This window comes from Lissotriton helveticus, chromosome 2_1, assembly GCF_964261635.1.
Source record: "Lissotriton helveticus chromosome 2_1, aLisHel1.1, whole genome shotgun sequence".
NCBI classification, from domain to species: Eukaryota; Metazoa; Chordata; class Amphibia; order Caudata; family Salamandridae; genus Lissotriton; species Lissotriton helveticus.
Window position 1 is genome coordinate 1,187,746,288 of NC_136059.1, and position 27,576 is coordinate 1,187,773,863.

Genomic DNA, 27,576 nt, shown 5'->3' on the forward strand with positions numbered 1-27,576 from the left:
AATGGGGTGCAACAGTCTGGGTACGCAGTAATAAACTCACCCCTATGCAGTGGGAGTGCATGGGGAATAGTACTCTGGGAGAAAAAGAGCGCACAGACACCTCCTTGCAGTTGGAGTTGATGAAATACAGTATCCTGAGTGTACAAACACATAAAGCAAAAATATACTTGTGCAGTTGTATGTACTCTGCTGTACTAACTCTATACTAACTCTATACTATCTATCTTTCAGATCACTAAACTAGAGGGTGCACTATGAACCAGTACGTGCTTGGACACACCAGAGGCAAAAAGGTGAGCTACGAAGATTTTCCCCAGCATTGTCTGCTCCATCTATAACTTTCTCTCTCTCACAGTTTTAATGTTGTTTTTTCTCTCTTTCTCTCTCTCACATTGTTTCTCTTTCTCTTTTAAAGTTATGGACGCTGCTGTCCACTCTGCCGATAAAAAAATCAAGGCTGAATTTAATAGTCTGCAGTGTAGAACCAAAGCTGAGTTCAAGTTGTGAACTCTGTTCGTCACAGTGTTTACACAAGGTAAGCAGAGCAGCCGAGGTACACAATACCTCCGATTAAATGCGTTGGAAATAATCGATATTGTCCTGCATAATGACGTAATGTTTCACCTAATTCTGTCTCATCTCTAAATCATTTTAAAGACCTGTTGGTCCATACTGTAAATCTGACGCAATAGGTACTTCTGTACAGACACCTCTTCAATGCAGTCCTATAGGAGAGGTGGAATGTATCAGGCACACTGCAGACGTCCAAATTAACAAATATTGCCAAATATTACCTTAACATGTAATCTTTGACCTCCTTCAGTCACATCGATCTAATTTTAAACACTTATTTTCATTTTTGTTTTGCAGATAACCTACCCTACTTCTATTGGAGTCCATATCACATTTTGTTTATTATATTGTTTTGCTAGGTATGTTTCTAGGTGTTTATTATATTATTATCTTAAAGTTACGTTTCTAGTTATTTATTGTTGTTTTAATAAAAGTTAATAAAAAAAGTATATGCGTCTTCTTTTTCTGACAACATTTCACTATTATTTAGTGTGATAATCATATGCTTAGAAAACATTAAAAAATCGAAATGATGTTTATAACTGAGGCTAGCTCTTTACCAGAGTCTATAGCTGCGACTAACGGTTCCTACGGAAATTTTTCAAAACTCCACCACAGTAACTGTTTCGATTAGCAACATTGTGTGGTGAACTTCTAACCTGTGAGCTCACTTAAGTGTTCCATGAACTGGTACTATGGTAACAGGCAGTGAGCAGTTTGGGGGTAGGGTTGAAAGGTACTGGCTGTACAGAAACCGTTATATTTGCCCAGGATCCTCTACATGACAGAAAGGAAAGCAAACTAAGACAGAACACTATTGCAGATTTACAAACCCCTTGCGCCACTTTCGCGTCACTTTTCCCACCTTAAAAGTGATGCAATAGTGACGCAAAGAACTTGTAAATCTGCCCCTACGCACATTACAAGCAAAAGAAGTACACATCTCTTTGAATTCTTTATCGATCACAATTAGACAGTGTTGCTTCACGATTGACAATGCACTTCACTAAATACTTCGGGCCTCATTTATGAGGCTGTGCGCCACTTTTACGCTGCGGGTGCGTCACTTTTTGTGACGCACCAGGGGCGTAAAAAATGCGCCGTGTTGCACCATATTTACAAAGTGACGCATCTAGGTAGATGCGTCACTTTGTAAACCCCTGCGCCACATTATACCTGCGCCAGGTATAATGTATGCAAGGGGGGCGTATTGACGTAAGAAAGGGTCGTAGAAGTGACGCAGTGAAATCGCCACTTCTAGGACACACGTGTCCATTTCTTACGCCTGCCTCACAGCAGGCGTAACACTGACGCAGGCCCTTTCACATGGGGCTTGCACCATGTGAAAGGATACATTGCTGGAGTTTCGTCACTTTTGTAACACATTTCAGCAATGCGTCACTTTTGCGCCATACAGATACGTCAGAAATATTGACATATCTGTAACTCCTTGCGCGCATATTTTGTAAATATGACGCATCATTGGTGTCGCAAGGAGGGCGCAGTGAAAAGTGACTTTTCATAAATGAGGCCCTTCGTGCCTATTTAAATGAGACAGGATTGTCAACATTACAAAACTTATGGGCATATTTACAAAGACGGCGTTAAAATTGTCGCCACTTTAACGACAGCAAACTACAACAAAAACAGCGAAAATGGACTTCAAAATTCTTTGTTATCTTACCGGATGATTTTTTCAACATTGCTGTTTGCTATGCAAGATTGAGAACCGAGGCTCTCGTCCTGCCATAGCAAAGTTGGGGCATATTAGCAAGGACAGCGTTAACATGTTCTAGTGTAAACCTGGCTTCTATTGGAATTATCACAAATTCTCAAAAGCCTATTAAGCCATTATGGCCAGTTTAACAACAATTTCATAACCCTAAAGCAACGATAATTTTAACGCTGTCCTTGTAAATATGCCCCCAATATCGCGAGAAATACAGTGATAATTTATGTTCGCAAGTGAAAAGCTTATTAATATAAAGCTGTGGACTCAACATATCAATCCACCTCGCATATTAAACATGCTTAAGTCTACTTCAGAACAGATATAAGGATCCGACAAACCGCAATTATCGACAGTTTTCCTATCCGTCCTCCAATCAAGGGCCGCCTTGTAAATACAACGCTATTGTCCTACCTCCCTCTTCCTTTTAATATTCTCATAGAAACACCTACCTTGCCACTGAGACCACCTATATTGCAACTCATTGGAGATACAAAGCAAGCCCTTAGCAAACCGGCTGCTAACATGCATTAATGCATCTTAGCGTCGCCTAGTAAATAGGGCGATATCATTTTCATTGCATTTTTTTGCTTTTTTTTTAAATTGCAGTGAAATTGCACTTCTTAAAATGCCCTCAAGCTCGCTATGACACAGCGGGAACCTCGACTCCTGCCCTGCCATAGCAAACAGCAATGTCCCGAGAGTAGACACCCCAAGACACAGCTGGAGCCGTTCCTGGGGGGTGGTGTTCCCCAAGGCATTCAACTGCTCCAGAATGGAGACCACGCGGACCCCCTCTCAAAATATAAAAAGCCCTGGAGGGTGGTAATCCCCGGGGCTTAGACGGACCTTTGAGCTCCCTCACCCATTTATTTTGTATTACAGAGGAATGGCGTTCTCCAGGCTACAAGGCTCCTCTGAACCTGCATCAGATGTCATATTATAGACCCCGGCATTTGGTCCTCCCAGGTAGCTAATTTTTAAACGGGCACAGGAGCCCCCGCTTTATTTTTATTATGGCGGATCCATGCACCCAACGCATATTTCTAATTTTTTTTCCCCATTTTTTTTTTTGGGGGGGGACCCCCTAAGTAGGTCTAGATCAAAATATTTCTTACCTGCCCCCTTTATACATGTTGAACACTTGTCCCACTATTTTCTAGATCCTCGCTTCTACCGAGGCACAAAATGGCTACCAACACTTCCTGGTTTCAAATGTTGACAACCACTTGACAGCCAATTAGTATTCAGCGCGTGATCGGGACGGTGTGCTTAGAGTGCGTGCAAGATGTGCGGATCCACTGAGGTCATAGATATATATGTATTTTTAATTGTAATTCTCACAGGAACTTCTGAACAAATTTACACCATTTAAGCAAAAGGCACGAGTCTGAACCAAGGACTATCACTTTGCCAAATTTGGTGTAATTCCGTTCGGCCTGTAGCCGCGATGAACGATTCCTATGGAAAATTGCATGCGGAAAACACGTTTTGGGACCCCCCTTTTTTCTCAGCCCCCGCTTCAAATGCAATATTTTAGACCCTAGGAATTCTCCTTCCCAGGTAGCTAATTTTTAAACAAGCACAGGAGCCCGCGCTTCGTTTTTATTTTTTTTATGGCGGATCCATGCACCCAGCGCACATTTCTCCATTTAAAAAAAATATATATATTTTTTGGGACCCCCAAGCAGATCTAGAGGGTCAAAATATTTCTTACCTGCCCCCTTTATACGTTTTAAACACTTGTTCCACTAATTTCTAGATCCTCGCTTCTACTGAGGCACAAAATGGCTGCCAACACTTCCTGGTTTCGAATGTTGACAACCACTTGACAGCCAATCTGCATTCTGTGCGTGATCGGGAATGTGCGCTTATAATCCGCGCATATAATGTATAATAAGGAAGTTATGCCTGAATAATTATGCCTGAATAACTAAACCCCAAATTTAGTGGTGACATTAAATAACAAATTCATTTGGATCTATAGATTCTAACCTGAAGAAAGGATCCTTAAGAGGGAAAAAGAGTTCCCGGATACGAAGCAATATTTTCGCCAGACTAAAGTTTACCTACCATAATCTGGTCAAAAATATCCAAACTTGTAAATTGTTCAATAGCCTTCCCATCTGTTCAGTTTTGTTATAAATTAATGTGACATATACTTTTATTGAATGGAAGTTATTATATCGTATATTATGTCCTCTTTCTTTTCTAGTTAATACACGCTATTTTCATATTCATCAATCATAAACCGCTATCTTTGAAAAATCGCAAAGGCAGTAAGTATACCAGATGCATTCTTTTTAATAGAAGCGATCATAGATCTCTATATGATATTTAGTTTCAAGTGATCTCACTAAGAATTTATCTTTATAAGTGAGTCCCTTCAGTCCAAATTTCTATCCAATAGGTCCCCTGGGTCTCTTTCTTTTTACAATAAATCATAATGAGCAATGAAATGAGCACTTCATATGTTAAAATGAATGTACTTGCAGGAATTGTATATTACATGGTCACCAAGTGACAGATTGAGATGTTTACTGAGATTCAGTTTATTTTATTTAGCTGATTCCAGTCAGTGATTTTGCACAATGATTTTTAAGAGTGTTAAAGAATGTTATGATTATGTAAAATATTATAAAAACCAAGTCACTTATGCCGTTTTTAATAATTCTTTGTTATTAGATCACCTGTGGCTACTTCAGAAGAAGGCGCTGGCCGCTGAAACGTGCGTCGAGAAAATCCCTTTTTTTGCCACTTCTATCCTTTTCTGTTATACTTTTTACTTCTTTTTATTTTTCTTAAATTTTAATTGTGATTTTTTAACCATATTGTGATTTCATGTATTGATGGTTTGATTATTTTGTGTAGTTGGTTAACAACCGTTGAGAACCAACTTTTTAATGGTTTTTTACTTACTGTGTTAATAAAATTCAAGTCACTGATTCATTTATCTAGTAATTTTTCCTCCTTTGTCACTGTTCCATGAGCCTTGAGCATTGAATTGCCTAGGTTGTTGTTTTTCATAAATTGCTTTTCCTGACCTAGGAATTATTATATCCATATATTCAGGGGGTCATTGTTACCTATAAATACTTGTACCCACAGCTTGTCTGTGCAGGGCTTGTATGTCTCCATTTATATGTGTCTACTATTAAGAACGGATCTATCTATTACTATTTCATTGCTCATTTTTTGATTAAATTAGGAGACCATTGTAAAACCTCCTCCCTTAAGAGATGGCCCAGTTTAGAACATTTGGGTTCACGGACGATGAGTTTGCCCTTTTAGTGGGGAACATGATGATGTTAGAAAACTATTAGACCTAAAAAAGAAACTAAAACGAATGGAAGCTCACGGAGAGTTCATGCTAGCATACTTAAAAACAGGAATAATCCCCATGGGCCTACGCGTGAGAAACATCCCAGGTCTATTTGTATACCATAGAGATTTCCTAGAGAAATGGAGTATGATTGCCACTAGATGCAGTAGAGACCTCATGATTCTAATTGTCAAGACAGCAAAGGAATTATCTGCCGAAATTAGAAAGGAAGTGGAAGAATTAGAAGACAAAATTAAAAAGAATGGTCAAATAGATGAAACGATGAAAAAAATTGAAGAATGTAATAAAGAATTAGAGTCTTTTTCCAACTATTTAGAAAAAAGAAAAAATGATAAACTGATTAAGGATAAGAGGTTTAATACAATAGAAAACACTTATCCCTACCTAAGAATAGATTTTTACAAACAAAATCATTACAGAGATGATGATAAGGCCCAACCACAACGAGTTAATACGTTCTCGGAGACGTCAGATTCTGACATCAACGATAATGATGGCTACTATGAACCTGAGCCTAACTATAATGCAGCTCAAGCTAAACATCATCAAAGTCAAACTTCTTCTTTTTTTAGGGAATCGAGGGACGAACCGGGGACGTCCACGAGTACGTTTCCAAGGCCAGCCCAGAGGAGGGTACAAACCCCAACATCATTATCCCCAAGAAGAACCACAGTTCATCAGGGAAACCAGGAGCCGCCAGTATTGGAATTCAGGGAAATAATCCCGATTTTTCAATCTATCCAATACAGAATTAGACAGTCACAGTATCAGTCTATTGTCAAAGGGTTTATCATATGTACCCCATTCATCGGTAAATCTTTTTGAATTATACTGCGATATAATCTTTCTTTAGAAAAATTAGCCTTAAAGTTTTTTGGCCCTGAGAAACCTGAAGATGATGACAGTAATAAGATGAAAATTTTGACTCTTCCATCTACTTTTAGTCCTGGCCTTGAACAGTTAGGTCCAGAAGTTGCGGCATTTGAACTTGTAGTTCTAAAAAAATTAGATCAAGCTCTTAAATTCATCCCGAAACCAATATATAATCTAAATAAAGATGAACATCTAGCTTTACAATCATTAGCCTCCAATGAGAAATTAACAATAAAAGGATGCGATAAAGGAGGTGGTATTGTTGTGATGGACTCTACTAAATATGAGACAAATATGTATAGAATGTTGGATGATCTAAACTTCTACACAAAAATTAATTCTCATTCTACCATTAGTATTGCTAAAAAGATTCGTAGCATTACTAAACATGCCCTAGACAATGGAGAAATTTCTAAAAAAGAATACGATTTTTTAAATTTTAATCAAAATAAAGTGGCCTGTGTATATGGACTACCTAAGATCCATAAAGATCAACCTGACCCTCCATACAGGCCAATTGTCTCAACTATAGGTACAGCGACAGAACCTCTGTCAAAGTATGTTGACAATTATTTACGCCCCCCCATATTCCTAAAATCAGGTCTTATGTAAGACACCGGCCATATGATCTCTAAAATTGAGAATATCGATTTCAATCCCCTTACTGACCTGTTAGTTACGTTAGACGTAGAGTCTTTATACAGTAACATACCCCTTCAGGGAGCGATGGAAACCACTGAGTGGTTTATCGAAAAACAAGAGATGCCATGTCCAAAGGCCTTTATTCTCAATTGCCTGAGGATTGTTTTAACTGAGAATATCTTTCAATTTGGTGCTCAATTCTATCGACAAACAAAGGGGGTGAGTATGGGGGCTTCAGTAGCCCCTTCAGTAGCCAACATTTACATGGCCGCTTTTGAAAACGGATGTATCCACAATGAAATTGCCCCTTTCTTCGAGTCGGTCTCCCATTGGTCCAGATACATAGATGATATCTTTTTTGTCTGGACCAATGGGAGAGATACTCTATCAGATTTCTTACTTTGGATCAATGCTGCAGATCTAAACCTAAAATTCACAGCGCACGTTAGTGCAGAAAGAGTGGAGTTTTTAGATATTGTCATCTTGAATGACCATAATCGACTTAAAGTTGATTTATTCATAAAACCCACGGCAAAAAATACTCTTCTGCACTATAATAGTTTTCACCCCCGTAACCAAAAGAACAGTATTCCTTTCTCCCAATTCCTACGTGTCAGACGTAATTGTTCTACCCTGGCAGATTTTGACAAACAAGCTATTGTAATGCGATCCAAATTTATAGAAAGAGGTTACCCTCACCGGCTGGTGAGGGACTCTTTCAAAAGAGCTCGGTATTATGACCGAGACGGTCTGCTGAGAGTAAAACCAGCTAGAGGCAATAAACAGGTAGTCTGCATTATTAAACATTCTACAGATAATGCAAAAATAAAACAGATAATCAATTCAAGCTGGCATATTCTCAACAGCAACTGCTCGAATGTTCAAAAATTAGCAAAACCATTATTTGCGCATCGCCGCAATAAGAACATTAAAGATCGCATAGTACATTCTAGGTTCTGTACTTCTTCGCACCAACAGAAATTCATACAGAAATCCATCTTGACTAACCATCCCATCAAAGGTACTATACCTTGTTCCATGTGTAAGTCATGCAACAATATAATTGCAGGGGAAGAGTTCAGTCATAATGGACATATCACTAAAGCTAAAGAACTATGGAATTGTAAGACTACTAATGTAGTATATTTTATCCAATGTCCATGCGCTCTTGGTTACATAGGAGAGACGTCAAGAGCAATCCAAGTCCGCCTTACTGAGCAACGCTCAGCAATAAACACGCAAAAAATGACTGCCCCCATGGTAAAACATTTCATGGAACAAAATCATAGCCCAGATGAATTTAGATGGCGTATATTAGAGAAAATCCACACTCCCGACACAAAAGGTGGTTCACAAATAAGAAAAAAACATGAGGTTTTCTGGATGTTCGTCTTTGACACTTTTAAAAATGGGCTAAATAGCGACATACCCTGGGAGAACGCTATATACTGACCTTTTCAAAGTGAGAAATGTAACTACATGCTGATTAATGAAAAACTGAACTCAAATAGTCTGTTTTCTTTGTCTATTGGTGCAGGTATTTAACCTGCAAAATTAAAAATCGCCCCCAAGATGAATACGAATAGTCCCTAAAAACTCCTAGATCTTTTGATCTTAACTGCTGGTTCTATGTGTAAAATTTATTCCCAGAGATAGTAATTGTTCGTAGTTATAATATTAGATTGCATGCTAGAACCTACATAATCTGTGTGTTCTGAATTTTTGGCTTTCATGGAGCCATCGATATCATCTTGCGCGTATTGACCTCTTTTAGGTGAGAAATGCAGCTGCTCACTGCTTAATAAAAAACTGAACCTTACCAGTCTTTTTTCTCTGTCCATTTGTGTAGGTATTTAACCGGCAATATTTAAAATTCGTCCCAAAAGAAATATAAATAGTTTTTTTGGTTTTTTTTTTTAAAAGAATTTTCAGATCTTTTGAATTCAACCATGGTTTTTATGTAACAAATTTGCTTTCGAAAAAATAATTGGTCTCAAGTGTTCATGACTATATCGGTATATGTGCACGTTAGAACCTGTATAGCCCGCAGAGCCCGTATTTCCGGTCTTATGGAGCAATCAATGTCTTTTTGTGCGTTTCGGGACGTTGATTACGGACGTTAGTGTGTTTAAATAGCTCACACCTGAAGAGCTCTCGTCGGCTCTCTACAATCATCGCTACGAGTCAGCTCGCGGTTACATCACTCCTGGTCTGCTCGGCTATATTTTAAAATCGGTAAGGATACGTATGGCTAAGTAACTGATTATTCTGTTTGCCATAAATACCATTTGTCAGGAATTAATCTGACACGTAATTATATCTTCTTTTAGTGTGAAGCCAAAACTTGTACCTCACATTCGGAGGCTCGCCTTCATCACGATGTTTTGATCAAACTTTTTAAAAACAGGTACTTTCTGAATTGGTATTAGCTAGACATCTACACCTGTATCTTGTAGAAAGAGCCGAATAGTTTCATATATGTCATAATGTTTAATATTATTTTCCCTAGAACATTGTAATCCATTATACCTTCTGCGACCAGGAGTTCTCTGACTATCCATATTATTAGAAGGTAATTCTTCATCACCCCATATTCTTTTGTCAACTTTTAAATTTTTTTGCTTAAATATACCTAACAAAAGTAGGGTATAGAATCATAGAAACTTAAATGTTCCCTATAAAACGGTTCATTAATATAAGCACCACCTTTTCTTCTTAAATCAGGCGGTTGGATAACGAATAAATAAAATAGGAGTATAGGCTATCCAGACGATTCTTTAACTGCACCTGGACCGCATTATCCATACTGCACGAACCTTAAATGTTTGACCTGTATAATAAGGAAGTTATGCCTGAATAATTATGCCTGAATAACTAAACCCCAAATTTAGTGGTGACATTAAATAACAAAAATTCATTTGGATCTATAGATTCTAACCTGAAGAAAGGATCCTTAAGAGGGAAAAAGAGTTCCCGGATACGAAGCACTATTTTCGCCAGACTAAAGTTTACCTACCATAATCTGGTCAAAAATATCCAAAGTTGTTCAATAGCCTTCCCATCTGTTCAGTTTTGTTATAAATTAATGTGACATATACTTTTATTGAATGGAAGTTAATATATCGTATATTATGTCATCTTTCTTTTCTAGTTAATACACACTATTTTCATACTCATCAATCATAAACCGCTACCTTTGAAAAATCGCAAAGGCAGTAAGTATACCAGATGCATTCTTTTTATTAGAAGCGATCATAGATCTCTCTATAAGATATTTAGTTTCAAGTGATCTCACTAAGAATTTATCTTTATGTGAGTCCCTTCAGTCCAAATTTCTATCCAATAGGTCCCCTGGGTCTCTTTCTTTTTACAATAAATCATAATGAGCAATGAAATGAGCACTTCATATGTTAAAATGAATTTACTTGCAGGAATTGTATATTACATGGTCACCAAGTGACAGATGTTTACTGAGATTCAGTTTATTTTATTTAGCTGATTCCAGTCAGTGATTTTGCACAATGATTTTTAAGAGTGTTGAAAAATGTTATGATTATGTAAAATATTATAAAAACCAAGTCACTTATGCCGTTTTTAATAATTCTTTGTTATTAGATCACCTGTGGCTACTCCAGAAGAAGGCGCTGGTCGCCGAAACGCGCGTCGAGAAAATCCCTTTTTTTGCCACTTCTATCCTTTTCTGTTCACTCTTTCTTCTTCTTTTTATTTTTCTCAAATTTTAATTGTGATTTTTTTACCCATATTGTGATTTCATGTATTGATGATTTGATTAATTTGTGTAGTTGGTTAACAACAGTTGAGAACCAACTTTTTAATGGTTTTTTACTTACTGTGTTAATAAAATTCAAGTCACTGATTCATTTATCTAGTATTTTTTTCTCCTTTGTCACTGTTCCATGAGCTTTAAGCATTGAATTGCCTAGGTTGTTATTTTTCAAAAAACAAAAAAAACAAAAAAATCAGGCAATAGTTCCACTTACCACTAACAAATAACATCAATATTTAAGTACTGTAAGAACGTCGAATATGTACTGCGTGAATTACATTCAACTCAGACCCATGTTTAAAGAGCAATATGTCTTAGAGATTGTAATTATACACTTCCGACACCCAACAAAATCACAATACTCAGTGCCACTACCACTACAACCTTCCTACTACCTCAGAGGCAGAGCAAAATAGTACTATGGACCTTTCCAAAATAATATATCTCCTCAACAGTACACTAGCTCAATCTACAGAGATGTGGCAACCAAGTATGTATAAGGGAAAGAACTCGAACATCAACAATAATGTACACAAACTAAGACTACCGGTGAAATACTAAACACAATTCACTATAGAAATCAAAAACCTTTCAGTGTGTACATATACCATTGATAAGTGTAGTGTACTGAATCGTGGACGCAACCATATTATCTCAGACACTAGGGAATATTTCGGTCATGTAGCTGTGTTCACCCCCCCTCCTTTCAAACCGAAGCGGAGTGGGCTAGTCCAACGTAAACAATGTCAACGTAAGATTATAAATAATTAGTCTACGCCTTGGGTGTGGTTCACTTCTGCAAAGAGAACAGAATGCGCCGCAGCGAAGGTCCGCACCCTGCCACGTGGCTGCCGCCATGACCGTGTGCTTCCTTGATACAGGCCGATTGCGAACTCAGCGCCACAGCACCGCCGACTTATATCTGTATCGACTAGTGGTTTCCATCGACACTGCGGACAGCAGGGTTCACAACTTGAATTCAACTTTGGATCTAAATTCGTCTTCAGTATCTGTGCTGAGAAGTGCCTACAATCTATTCTGCGGTAGGTAGAGTTGACAACTTGATACCAGTTGAATTCAGCTTTGCATCAACACCACGGACAGCATTGAATCCAGCCTTGCTTTATTTAAGGCAGAGACAATTGTACTGTGTCCTCGGATTCTGTGACAAAATAGCATGCTTCGATCTTTGTGTCGACAACTGCCTTAAATCTACATTGGGTACAACAGGGTTCACAACTTGCATTCAGCTTTCCAGCTACACTACGGACAGCATTCAAGATATCCTTGATTTATGTAAGGCAAAGATTATTTTCTTAAAAGATGCCACAAAAAACATTCCTCAGTGACTGTAGTGAGTTCTGTTTTCAAATGTACACTGCGATCAAAAGAGTTTACCGCTTGATACCAGTGGCGCATAAGCACTACAGACAACATAAAATTCAGTCTCGATTTATTTAAGGCAGAAAAGTAGTACTGTGTCGTCAGTTTTTGTTAAAGTATGTAACAAAAAAAAGCATTCCTCGATGTGTGTGTCAACTACAGCCTTCGATGTACTCTGCGGACAGCAGGGTTCACAACTTGAAGTCACTTTTGCATGTATACTACGGACAATGAGGAATTCAACCTTGATTAATTTAATGCAGAGACAATTGTATTGCATGTGTTCAGATTTTTTCAGATAGAATGACGATTGTACATCACGCATTCCAGTAGACAAGAGACATTATACCACTGCGACCCCCCCCTCCCCCTGAACCACGAATCATCACAGGGTACACACACGCGGACTTCTTTCGGTACCACTAAATCACTGCACCACAAGTCATTTTCCCGTAGCCTTATTAAAGCAGAATTCACTAGGCAAAAAACATTGCTCCCAGTACAGCCCCGCTGCATTACGCATTATCGCAGGGTACGTACAAGCTCAGCGCCAAAGATACTACTAACTCAGTGCACCATAAATCATCAGAAAGAAGAGTGAACAGTTTTATGTCAGCAATGAGGCATACTATCACTTTTAAGTAGAATTAATGCAGAATCCAATCGACAAACGACATTACTCCAATTACTCTGCCCCCCTCACCAGACCAAGCATCATCGCAGAATATGTAGACGCTAAGCACCAAAGATACTAGTAACTCAGTGCACTAAAAATGATGATCACGTGGCCTTACTAAGGCACCATTCACAACACAAAAAACATTACTATCAGTACAGCCTGCCCGGACCACGCATCATCGCAGGCTCCACAAAACCTTCTTGTTTTAGATACCACTAACTCAGTAGAAACCAAACTAAGTATAACCCCTATCAAACCCTACACAATATCTCTTTATTATGCTTCCTTGAAAAAGTTGGTTTATATCACTTATACGTTTAGGTGAATAATAAAATGCACGCTGCATACATGTTCGATCTTCCACTTCCAATATAATTGCTGATGATGCACTCCACCCTAAGATTTACACTGCAGACAGCAGGGTATACAACTTGAATTCACCTTTGCATCTACACTATAGACAGTAGGAAATTCAACCTTGATTTCTTTAATGCAGAGACAATTATACTGTATGTATTCAGATTTTGTTAAAATAAGTTTAAAAAAACATTGTTCTAGAACTGTACTGACTACTAGCTTCTATGTACACTGTGCATAGTAGGGTTCTCAACTTGAATTTACTTTTTCATCTACGCTATAGTCAGCATTAAATTCAGCCTCAATTTATTTAAAGCAGAGAAAAAAATAGTGCTGTTGCACTTCTAGTATGTGCAAGCACCTTCAAAAGCTGCATCATGTGAACTATGATAACAAACAATGTACAAGATTGCGCCAAAATGTACCTCTACCACCAGCAATACCAAGTACCTCTGGGGTATCACCTTCAACATCGCCACCAGACATACACCCCCAATTTGTGAAAGTTACAATGCACTGCGTGAAGAGGAATTGTGTAATTTGTTATGAGGAGCAATCAGTACACCTAGTTTTCACAGCAATTGATAACCATCGCTGCTAGTTTTTTTTTCCCCCCTTAAAGTTCATATACTCCAGTATGCAACAGAGAATGTTCAGTGCAGCCCATTCAGACCACGTATCATCGCAGGGTGAGCACAAACCACCCCTACCTCAGTCCACCACAACTCATGAACACTTTACGATGGAATCTTCTGTGGATTCTTTGACATACAATGCTCCTACCTTTGTACAGCAGGAGTCATAAACCGTTTATGATTAAATATCTGTATATGATATCATGATTACTATTCTACTTCTTACCAACAACAACGTAATAAAATGGAGTTGAGCACACATACCCGTACCCACTTCAACGATCTATCTGTGTCTGTGTATTTATTGTGTTTGTAAAATGATGTACCTCCGCCCTACCACATTATATTGTGCTATAAATAGCGTATGCAACCATCTTACCTGTGACAGTGCATGTGGGCTAGTCCTACTTTAAAAAAACAATTTTTTTTAGCATATTTATATAGCGCAAAATCAACCCAAAACTAATACATTTTCAGGCAGGCGTACATTACGTCATTACTCTACAATAACAGGATGGGTAAGCAGCCATGACAATGCGGGCTTTCCTCCGCGCTGCCATTACGATGCTGCTTTTACAACGCAATTCGTTACGACTTGCGCTGGAGGGCGCTGTCGGAAAAGGAATAGTTGAATTTTCTATTCCAACACCTTCCCTAATGTAACGTGGGCTGGAGTTGGAATAGAAAATTAAACTGTTCCACTATCCAGCACCTACAGCGCAAGTCATTGTAACGACTTGCATTTTAAAAGCAGCGTCGTAATGGCAGCGCGGGGTAAAAGCCCGCGTTGTCATGTCATACATCCACAGGATGTGGACGCAACTCCGAGGTTCGAACACTGATTTCCAGCACCAAGTTTTACAGTGTACCGGAATAACCACATACATATACATATATATATATATATATATATATATATATATATATATATATATATATATATATACATATATATATATATTACCTACTGGCGGTCGCCAGTAGGTATATATAGTTAGGATTTTTTCTCTATGGGATTTTTGAAAATTCTATGTCTAATAACTTTGGCGTTTGTGGACGGAATTGGCTGAAATTTTCAGGAAAATGGCACATTTTGTTTCTGAGCAGCCCCTGAAAATTGGGGGGGGGGGTTCGTCCAGGGGGGGTCGAGAAAAAAGGGGGGTCCCAAAACGTGTTTTTAACATTGAGTTTTCCATAGGGCGGTTGGCCTCACTTTTAGCCCGAACGGCTGAATGGATTTGCACGAAACTTGGCAAAATTGTAGGGACTGGTGGTATGCGACGTTTACGACGCAACTTTTACAACGCCGTTCCATTACGACGCGGTCATAACAACGAAAGTTGTTACAACGAATTGCGCTGGGGGGCGCTCAAGGATAGTAAATCATTTAATTTACTATCCCAACACCTTCCCTACTATCCACGGGGACTGGTGTTGGAATAGTAAATTTAAAAAATTTTATTTGCGCCCCCCCAACGCAAGTCGTTGTAACGACTTGCGTTGTTACAACCGCGTTGTAAAGGAACGCGTTGTAAATGTGTGCGTCGTAATGACGTACATCCGGGACTGGTAGCCCGATGTGCCTTTTGTAGGTCTCAATATATGTGCTTCAGTGGATTTTGAGAAATTAACGTTCAAAAAAAGATATATATCTGTAACAGTGGACCGGGAAGCGCTCCGGTTCGCGGACTTTTCGCGCAACGGAGCTTTGTGAAGCGAAGCTGATTGGTTCTCCGGCGTCTGTAAACATTCCAAACAGTCCGTAGCGGCCGCCATCTTGTCTCTCGGTAGGATCGAGAGACAAGAGGAGGCCAAAGCGAAGGGGCAAATGACCATAAGGGGGCATAGTAGATCCTCGCTGACCCCCTAGGTTTGATGTGGAGGTTTTAAAAGGGCCCCGCGGGGCAAAAAAAAATAAAATAAATAATAATCGAACGGCTGAATGGATTTGCACGAAACTTGGTAAAATATTAGGGACTGGTAGCCCGATGTGCCTTTGCTAGGTCTCAATATATGTGCTCCAGTGGATTTTGAGAAATTAACGTTCAAAAAAAGATATATATCTGTAACCGCGCTCCGCTTCGCGTAACGGAGGTTTGCGAAGCTGATTGGTCATTCTGTCACTGGGCTATAGTTGGGCTACATCTGGCTGATATTTGGGCTACATTTGTTTTTTTTGTCTCTGGCGGCCATCTTTGGGCTACATTGGGCTACATTGGGCTTCATTGGGCTTCATTGGGCTACATTGGGCTACATTGGGCTACATTGGGCTTCATTGGGCTTCATTGGGCTACATTGGGCTACATTGGGCTCCAACATATATATAGGCCAATGTAGCCCAATATATATTTTTCAAAGTTAATTTTCGTAAAAACCACTGGAGCATATATCTTGAGACATAGCAAAGGCACATCGGGCTACCAGTCCCTACAATTTTGCCAAGTTTCGTGGAAATCCATTCAGCCGTTCGAGCTAAAAGTGAGTCCAACCGCCCTATGGAAATGAAGGAAATGAATGGGTAATTTGCAAATAGCTCATCGCAAACTAGGAATGGTAAAGAATCGCTATTTATTCCTTAAAGTTCGCTATTTAGGAAATGCAAAAAACTTTGATGATACATATGGCGGTTCATCTCGAACAAGATAAGAAGTATAGGGATAGATTTATGATGACTGGCGCATCACCAGGGATGTGTTAGTCATTCTGTGCCGCTGTTCCGTCACCTATGGTGTGCTGCATTTACAATGCGGCGCATCATGGGGCAAAAACAGCACAGATGCGTGATGTATCTGTGCCGTAAAGGTGGCGCATTGCTGGAGTTGTATCGCAAGTGTGATGAAGCTCCAGCAAGGGTCGGGGGTGCCCCTGTCGCAGGGTTTCTGTTCCCACACAGAACTGTGGACAGAGGATTGGAACCTCGGCGAATTAGGGTGCCCCAAAACTCACCTTAGTAATCAAAAACCCCTTAGCAAGCTAGGTACAGTGTCACATTGGATATAACAAACTCTCAATGTTTAGACAATCCAGAATATGAACTTATAGTACCTCAGGATACGTGGAACTCATGAACAGTCGGTCGTTATATATTTCTTAGAAACCAGAACATGGAGTTAAGAAGAACACATGTGTATTTGAAATGTTTATTTACTAATGCCGTCTTCTCAGGCGTAGTATCTTAGATAATACAAGTACACATATTATCAGTAGCAAAATTACCAGCATAGTTACTAGTACATAAAAAGCGAATGGTGACAGTATGTTAACATGCTGTAAATGAATAAGAGTCATCAACACTTATAAGCAGCCACGGGCCGTGGAGGGAGTTACGGTGGGGCAGGGAGGCGGGGAGGGGGAGGGGCAGGGTGGAGAGGGCTCCACCCTGCCCCTCCCCGCCTCCCTGCCCCACCGTAACTCCCTCCACGGCCCGCGGCTGCTTATATCTCACCCTCCCTAATACACATATTATATTATTTGCTAAGAAGATCTGTTTGTGTTGGTTTAGGGCGTGCCCATACTTTAGTGTCTTAGATTTGAAGGAATCACATCAGCATACACCAGCTCTCTCTTCATGTGAACCACATCAACTGTTGTGTATGTGTGTTCGGCAAAGCAATATAAAACCCGCCTCATGCCCAGAATTGGCAGAAGCTGCACTTATGTTATGAGTATGAAGTCGTGCAGATCAGACCTCATAACAATTCTGTATCGTGTTGTTCTTGAAACTTCAGCACTCGCTGTACAGATATAGTTTAACAAGCAAAGCAGATAGTAGAGCAATAACATATTATTCTCATGTAAACCACGATGAACTACTAGGTTGAAAGCTAAAGCAACAACTAAGTGTCGTGTGCAGAAGTTGCAAAAAAGGAAAAATGGCGTTTAAACCGGTAATGAGCCCATGCTAACTTAACACGGTGTAAAGATATCCAGGACCTAGATGACACCTCCCCATGATCCGGAAACGAACTGAATAAGATAATAGAAGTGCCATCTCATGAGAGCAGATTGCAACTTTATATGTGGACGGTCCGCAAGGTAAAACATTAAAAACTAGGAAAATTTAATGCTAAAGAAAAATAAAACAGCCAAGTACTTTATCGAGTCTTAAGCCAATAGGCAAGCTAAATAATAAAAACTTGACAAATAAGTCAATGAATTGTCAATGAAATGCTAGTACTCAGCATATCAAACATGAAAAAGGTCAATGACATAACTGTGTATGCAAAATAAGCTGCAACAGCCTCCAATAGGAAGTCACCGTCTTCATCCGAAAAGAGTTCAGCCATCCAATTTAAAAGCGGAAAAGAACATACGTGCTCTCCCAGCACCGGATCCTCTATCACCATCAGAGGACAGCTCGGTGGGTTTTCAAGAAAGCTCTGTTCCAAGAAAGACTGTGTTGCCGCCAGTAAATTCCAGGGACCAATTAGTCCAGGCATCAATGCCACAGCCATAATCCTTTCGCCAGGACAAACCAACTCGTGAGTAATGATAGGAGTCATCAGCTGATTAAAGTCGACGTCAGGAGAAACCGGTTCGCAGAGACACAAATCAATGGCCCAATCGAAATCACAGGTCAGGCAGTGAAATACAGGCTGGACACAGGTGAAGTAGGAGAATCGAAAAGATAATCCATATGCCGTGCTTAATATCGCCAACGGCATTGTGCCATAATATTCTAGCATGCGATTGCGGAACAGTGTTAGCAGCTGCAGGGCGGGAGCTTGCACAGGAGGGACATCCATATTTAAAAATGTAAAAAAGCACAAGAGCGTCCGCTGGTAATGCAAGTAAAAATGGCAATCCACGAAGCACAGTGGAGAAAATAGAATGAAAGAAAGCAGGGATGACTCCAAAGATTTTCTCAAATGAAGTCACGAGACCACTGGTAACAACTTTAAAAAAGTGCGCCAGGGCTTTTGTGGAGGACGCGTTAAAGATAGTCCGAACCATCTTGCTGAAATGCAAAGGCGAATCAGTATTGAAAAGGGTCTGCACCTCTGTACGGGTGTTCGCTATGTGAAGCACGAAAGTTTCACGGGCCGAACTCAAGGCCACCTCTCTCTGAGACAAAAGAGCTCTTATTCTTGCCATGCCGTTGAAATCTGCTCCCAAGGTTGGTATTTGTGGCCAGATTGAAAACTCCCTATGTTCATGTGTGGGAGGAAATAGAACATTTTTGCAGCAAATAACCCGTTCACTTACTGTTACGATAAAAGGAATACTTTTAATTAACCCAGAACAATCTTCATTATTGAGCATCAAATAACTACCATTTTCCAACAACTTGAACGTGGGGATGATAGCAGGAACTGGCGTGCCTTGCAACACGCAAGCCATATTTGGTCGGTGTTTGTTGCATGAACCGTGTAACTGTATGTGCCTACACATTAGTGAATGATCTGGCGTCTCAGTGCATTCCTCTCCATTCAGATAAACTTCTTGATCATCTTTGAAACATCTGTATGTGTATGGAAGCGACCAGACCTCATGAAGAAAAGCACTACCTAAAGGTTCATAACGACCTATTGGTATATATTTCATACAATTTGAAAACTTATATAAAGCAAAAGGCAGCGTTATTAAACCGTGGATAAGGCACGTTGCCAAAAAACCCGCAATCCTCTGCTGATGATGTCACTGAGCATGTCATGAATGATGTAATATGTGACATCATCAGCAGTGGATTACGGGTAATAGTATCTCTAGTTTACTCCCCTATAGCTGTCTTTCTTTTAACATAAGTGTCTGTTTCCTTCCCTTATACTTACTGTTTTTGGTTCGCTTCCGGTTCGCGTACCGGCGAGCGAACTGGGAAGCGTACTACGAGAAATAGAGGTTGGCACAGTTCCAAATATTGTACCAATTTTTTAATAACGGGGAGGTAGTTCTGAAAAGAACTTTTTTTTTATTGTTTTTGTTGTTTTATATTTTTTTTATTATTTTTCTGAACATTTTTTTACTTTTTTTGAATTTTTCTGAACAGTTTTATATTTTTTTGGGTTTTTCTTGCAGGGGGCAATGAAAACGATTCATTGTAAAGGGCTCAACAGGAGCAACAAAACAAAAAAAAAGTTTTTATTATTTGGGGCGTTTCGTACAAACTTGCATATGATAGTCAATAGCTCTGTTGATCAGAGTGATGCTTCTTTCTCCGTAGCAAATGAATCCACTGCAATGTACGCAGAGTTGTTTTACCTCATGAAATCTCGTTTGAATATTTGGCACCATCTCCCTGGCCTCTGGTCCCGTTACTTCCGGTACAACAGATCTTCTGGCCATAATAGGGAGATTATCTAGGTCGTTATGAAACTGTGCAGCACTGTAGTTGTTAGGATGCCACCTAGTCATATGGCGATGCATTGTGTAGTTTCCGAAACTGTATTTTTTGTCGGTCCCTCTGGACAGTCTATCTTGACATATAAGGCAAGTTACGTATCTTGCATTTACTTTTTTCTGACCTTTGGGAATTTAAAAAAATTGCCAAATGAAGTTTTCTTTCCGGTGAGACGTCCTGGGCTCCTCAGGCAAAAAGTGCCTCTCTTCGTGCTCGTCGTCCTGTTCTTCTTCTTCCTCTTCTTGCTGAATTATAACTTGAGCAGGTGGTCCACTCTTCCTTGGAGGTGGTGGAGGTGGTGGGGAAGCACCAGCTGAAGCTACTAAAGAAGCCATTGCTCACTGGTAACAAAGGGTCTTTCTCTCACAATGATGAAAGTCAGAGTGAGGAAAGAAGGAGGGATTTTCATCATTTGGGAAAAACAATAGTTCTCAACCAATGAAAAGTGTTCATTTTAGATTATATGACCTAGTCTTACATCATTAGGAAACCAAAAGTGAAATGAACCAATGAAAAGTGTTATTACCAAGTCACATGACCTGCTGTGTTTACGTTAAGCGCTTTGCAGGGCCTCCCGCTTTGCTTCCAGAAACCTGTGCTTTGCGACTCGGTAAGCGTACCAGTTCGCTAACGTAGCACGTCATATGACATATCACGCGACAACGTGAAACGTCATGCGGACGGGAGGCGTCACGATGTTGTTTTCTAACGCGGCAGTTGCGGTAAAGAAACGTTTACCGGCTCGCGGTCTATTTCGCGGCATCAAGGTCAGCTAACGGGAAGCTTCCCGATTCGCGAAGCGGGAACGAAGAAAAAAAAATATTTAAAAAAAAAATTATTAATAAACATATAAAATATATTTTTGGATTTAAAGAAGAATACATTTTACAGCTACAGATATTAGCTGTTAAAAAACCAATGAAATTCACTGAAAAAACCATAGGTTATAGACCATATATAGTTAGGAATTAGCATTTACAAAACCTTGAAAATTCACTGAAAAAACCATAGGTTATAGACCATATATAGTTAGGAATTAGCATTTAGAAAACCTTATTTTACTGACACAAAACCATTGAAATTCCATATATAGTTAGTTGCACTAACTATATATCGCGCACCCGCAATCCACTGCTGATGATGTCACATATTACATCATTCATGACATGGTCAGTGACATCACTGATGACATCACTGATGACATCTCAAATGACATCACTGATGACATCTCATTTGACATCAATGACCACATCACTGATGATATCATTCATGTGACAATACAATGCATCTCCTCACATTTTAATATAACCTCTGTTTCACCCAGTGTTAAATACAGAGTATAATTTTTGAAACCATTGACACACCAATACTAGTTACTACATACGCACTCACTGATTCCTATGTCTACACACACATTCACTCATTCACCCATACAATCATTCATACACACAATCACTCATCTTTACAACACTATCATATGCACTCATACACCTATACAGACACTCACAGTCTGCCACTCATCCATGGAGTTACTCACACACCTAGTCAGTCCTGTAAAGAATCAATGACACTTCCATTTTCTTGTCTATACAGTTAAACATAGAGCACCTTACATTTTCAAACATATACTAACACACACTTACCTTCTTATACAATCATTGATACAAGTACACATTGATCTGCACAGAGTCACACACCTCCCAGCCAGCCACACACACACTCAGTCTCCCATACAAATACTTGGACAATCAATCAGTAACCCATATAGTTAATCATATAGCTACTGATCAACACATGCAGCAGTTTACAGAACAACAGACATAATGATGCACAAATTAAAACAGTTTAGTCACTAACCCATGCACTCAGTGAGACACATTTAATCACTCACTCATACATTCAGTCATGCACCTACTAAATCCTTTGTCCAGACACTTATACTTGCACTCATTCTTCAATATGTAAGACACATTTTAACTTTACAGAAACATACAGTCACTGGATGTTGTCATCAGTGATGTCATCAGTGATGTCATTTGAGATGTCATCAGTGATGTCATCAGTGATGTCACTGACCATGTCATGAATGATGTAATATGTGACATCATCAGCAGTGGATTGCGGGTGCGCGATATATAGTTAGTGCAACTAACTATATATGGAATTTCAATGGTTTTGTGTCAGTAAAATAAGGTTTTCTAAATGCTAATTCCTAACTATATATGGTCTATAACCTATGGTTTTTTCAGTGAATATATATATATATATATATATATATATATATATATTAGTTGCCCTTCATGTGCCAAAAACTGCAACTTTAACCTTTCACAGCCCTGTATTACTACAGCTACAACACTTCACTGAATGTATAACAAAGATTCATAATCGCAGAAATGTGTCATGTCCACCATCTTTTATGTATGAAACTATGAACGAATATAGAGTCAGTGATACCTCATACCTTCCATGTTGGCCAAGTTGTGGGACTTTACAGATATAATGACACATTTCTTTTTAAGACCCAGGTGACGCACTACAAAACATACACCGAATCACTTGATTTCTCATATAGCTCTTGACTAGACCATACCCATAGCTACGGAATCATGGTTCAGAGCCTCGCGCAGCACTAGCATACTTCAGGCCAGCCCACTCCACTCACGCTTCCAGGAAAACATAACAACCAAACATTGCCCAGATTTAATTGTAGTGATTTCTTACTTGCAGGTCTAGTTGTCAGAACGGTACACACACTCTCCCTCATGGCTGGTATACACCCACACCACACCCATTCAGCACCTGCGTCACAACACATGTGACCCTACCAATAAACAAGATGGGGCACAAGTGCTCTACGCCATTTTAGAGTTGCTCCGATCCCAAGCACTGTGATGGCCCGTCCCAGTGATTCAAACGCCTCATGTAGGCCCGAACCACCAAGTAGGGGGGCCGACCACTACGTGTGTGGCCTCTTTGGTCGCTGAGTTCGTGGTATCAGAAGCACTGAACGGATGAGGAACCTGCGATGATGGGAGCACGAGTATGTCGTTAGCCATACCGATATCAAGACTCAGCACCATATATGAGACTTCTTAGTGGCAGATCGGGACTACATGATGCAGAAGGTGTCCTTTCCATGAAGAGGTGAGTAGTGAGGCCTGGGTGCGCATCGGAGGGAGTCGATTTAGATAAACGCAGTCCTATATAGTGTATCAAATTACATGTACATTTTTTTTTCCAATAGCAGGAACGTTTTTATAATCGCTCAAACGTCCGGAATATAAACTATACAAATAGTTCTTTTAAATGTGAGAGGGAACGTGTGTGAAAGGCCGATGTTATTCATCTCCACATGAAGATAGTAACAATTACAGAACATAACATCTTTCTTTTACTATCTTTTAGATGTAGATCTTCAGTGTGCATTATGTCCCAGCACGTGGTGAAAAACACACTGGTGACAGAAAGTTGAGCTGCGAATATTCAAATTCAAATTCCTTTATTCGGTTTTCATAAGTTGGAAAAAACCATAAAAGTACATTTAAAAATACATATAAACAATAAATAAAACTTCAGCTTATTTAAAATTACAAAGTTAAAAAGGAATGACAAGCAAACCAGCGAATAAAGTGCCAAAATACAAACCCACGTTAAAATATTGATAGGAAACAGGTTATAAGTTGGAAGATAGTGCAACATTTGTTAAAGCAATTTTAACAGGGCAGAACTTTAATCAAGGTTTAATCTGTGCTTAACACAGAACTTAAGGAAACGGGCAATATTTTTTGCGTGGCATTCTACCTCCAAAAATTGTAAGACGAGGAAGGAAGGGCGACATCTGCGAAGACCCAAGGTTTTTAGGATTAGTAATAGCCAACATTTCCTGGGTTCTTTATAGAATTTACAAAATAGGGCTATGTGGATCGGGGATTGAAAGGATACTTCGTCACAAGGACAAGACGATAGATTCTTAGACCAATCGTTTGTTTGAGGAAAAGTCACCAAATGATGAAAGATGTTAAACCTAAAACCAATCAGTAAGAATCTTTCATAACCACTCAGTTTGAATGTTAAATAGGGTTGAATGGCCAAGGTAGTCTGAATAGTTAGCATATGCTGAACCGAGCATTTACTTGCCTCAGTGGTTAGTTGCAATTGGTCTAAGTGTGACTAACAATTTTTTCAGCTCCTTTCTGGATAATTCTGAAATTGTCAAAGGGGAGTGATAGTACTTTGCCAAGCCCAAATCATATAAAAAAATGTTAACGTAAGCAAGCCAACTGATCCTATACCCATTTTCGAGCAAAAGGCAATCGCGCAAAAGGCTTCGGCATAATTCAGTTTTTGTGGACGACCAAACACGATGCCACAAGAGAATTGGTTGGAGTTTAACAATGTCAGACACGTACATCAAACCCAATTCTAAGTGGCAAGAATAAGTCGAAGAACTTAGTGGGACTGCAAGAAGAAATCTCACAAAGCTGTTCTCGAATTTTTGTAGGGCGTCCATCTTTCCGTGTCCCCAAACCCCAGCTCCATAGGTCACTATGCTGATGAATTTTGCTTGATAAATTTTAATTATTTGAATTGGTGGCCTTTTTCCTAGCCTTTATGCAAAGGCTACAAGTGCGGTAGTTGCCCTCAGAAAAAGCAATTTTCTTGCGTCGATAGCCTGTTTCCAAGAAGACTTGTCATCTATTAAAATCCCTAAGTAGGGGTATGTATTTGTTTTCTCCAACTTTGTATTTTCAATAAAAATGTCCCTTGTTTTTTTAAGTCTAGGTCCTGAGTGCACTACAAATGTTTTTTGATGTTAATTCTAAGGTCCAAACTGGCCATAAAACTATGATACCTCTCTACGGCACGTTGAAGTTCCAGGGGAGTCCCAACTAAAATCACAGCGTCATTGGCGTAGAGAAGGGCGGGTATTGGGCGTTTCCCAATAAGGGGCAGGTCCTGGCACCCCTCTAACATGGCTAATTCCAAAACATTGGTGTAAAGTGTAAAAAGAAAGGGTGCCGGGACACAGCCCTGCCTTACCCCCTCTCCACGCCGTATGCTGCCTTGAGTTCCCGTTCCAAACCATACCTCACTCTTGCAGTGGCACCAGAATAAAGTTTGCGAAGGAAGTTAATAATGGGTAATTCTACTCCCATTTCTAAGAGAATTGACCATAATTTGTAATGGCTTACGGAGTCAAAAGCTGCTGTTATGTCTATGTAAGCCATGTATAAATGCCCACCCTTTGCACTAACATATTTGCCCACTAAAAGGGACAAGTTAAGGGCTTGTTCCACTGTGCCTAATCCTTCTCTAAACCCATACTGAAGGTCGGATACTATATTGAGATCGACTTCCCAATTCTGAAGACGTTCCAAAATTATACGTCCGGCAACCTTCCCAAGAGAATCTAGCAGGGAAATAGGATGATAACACGATGGGCATTGGCAGTCTCCCTTTTTAAAAATGGGAACAAGGATTGAAGTTGACCATGATTCAACAAGCCCAACAGCACATGAGGCTTCAAGAACTTTGGTCAATATGGGGGACCACGGTTCCAGATTATGTTTAAAAAGGTCAACAGGGACCCCGTCGGGCCGAGTGCTTTTCCCCCCTTGCTAGCTAAATATTGTTGATGATGATGAATAAGGCAACCCAATGTTATCCGATGGGAGAGATAGTCCTTGTAAAAAATGTTTTTAGGAATTTTTCACTATCAGGACATGTAAAAGTTAAAAGTCCATGTCCAATGTTTTAAATACACAGCACCCTGCCCTATGGGCTAGTTAGGGTTTACCTCAGAGGTAACCTATATGTATTAAAAAGGAACGTTTGGGTCTGGCAAAAGGTTTATTTTGGCAGGTTGAAACAGCAGTTTAAAAGTGCACACACAGGCTGCAATGGCCGGCCTGAAACATGCTTCAAAAACTACTTAAGTGGGTGGCACAATGAGTGCTGTGGGCCTACCACTAGCACTTAATTTACAGGCCCTGGGTATATGAAGTACCACTTTACTTGGGACTTACAAGTAAATTAAATGTGTTAATCGGGTGTAAGCTAAAGTTGAAATAGAGAGCACAAGCACTTTATCACTGGCTAACAGTGGTAAAGTGTGCAGATTCCTAAAAGCCAATCTAAATGTATTCAGAAAACAGGAGAATGAAAAAAAAGGTTTGGGGATGATCCTGCGAAAACGGATAAGTCCAACAGTTACTAATGATCCTACTCAAACTGAAAACAGCCTTTGTTGGGATTCTCAAGACTGGGGCATAGAGGTACCCAAACTCAAAAGAGCTGCTAGACTATACCAATGGTAATACAGTGCTATACAAATCTCCTTAAAGGTAACATAACGTAAGATATGTTCTTGCTCTTCTTTGATTTTTTTGTGCTGTGCATTTCATTTTTTTGCAGTAATAATGGCCTTCAGTTGAGTACAAGTGACATACCATAAGATCTGTAGTTCCAACGCACTCAAAGGTGTAGTCCGCACCCCCATCCGTCATCTCAGTGATCACCTCATGGATGGACTTGATGAAATCCTGGGGACTGATGCATTCAGTGGCTCCTAATACTCTTGCCTTTGCAAACTTATCCTTTTTGATATCCACTCCAATGATTCGTGCAGCGCCAGCAACTCGGCAACCAATTATGACCGATAGGCCAACTCCTCCCAGACCATAAATAACACAAGTAGACCCAGCATGAACCTGAAAATAGAGAATTGAGGGTAGAAAAATTGAAGGTTGAACTAATAAGGTAGGAGCAGAAAAATGCATTGTATGGAGAAGCTTTGGATTTAAATTAATGCTGCACTACTCTTTCACATGGTTTGGGCCCTATTTCGCCCATATCTGCCCCGTCCAACTAATAAGAATCTCCCGACAACCCTTGAACTGCAGCTTCTTATGAAACTAAGACAATGATAAATGAGAGCTATCATGATAAACCCACGTCTCAACCATACATTTAACATGGACCAACAGCCAACCAACACACCTGATTTCACACGATGGCCTTCATTACATGTGGTCTTGTATAATACTATTTATCCCCTCACCCCGAATTATTATTACCAAGGTTCCAGGTAAAGTCAGGAGAAATAATAGGTGTTAGAAGATTTTGGGCTATAACATGTGGGAATGGGAATTATCATGTCAATTCCTGCATGTTTTTCTCTAGTATTTCAGCCGTACACTTTGTCTGCTTGCAGGTGAAATCTCTGCATAAAATAG

At 39.6% G+C, this 27,576-nt stretch overlaps 1 protein-coding gene across 1 annotated transcript in view; it reads right to left on the minus strand.

The window, feature by feature from the left end:
• Window positions 1-27,576, minus strand: part of LOC144818542 (alcohol dehydrogenase E chain-like) — a 637,149-nt gene that overhangs the window by 75,707 nt on the left and 533,866 nt on the right. The window contains exon 6 of the mRNA XM_078676061.1: window positions 26,791-27,051. Within this exon, the coding sequence (XP_078532187.1) occupies window positions 26,791-27,051 (261 nt within the window). The remainder of the gene's footprint in view (window positions 1-26,790; window positions 27,052-27,576) is intronic.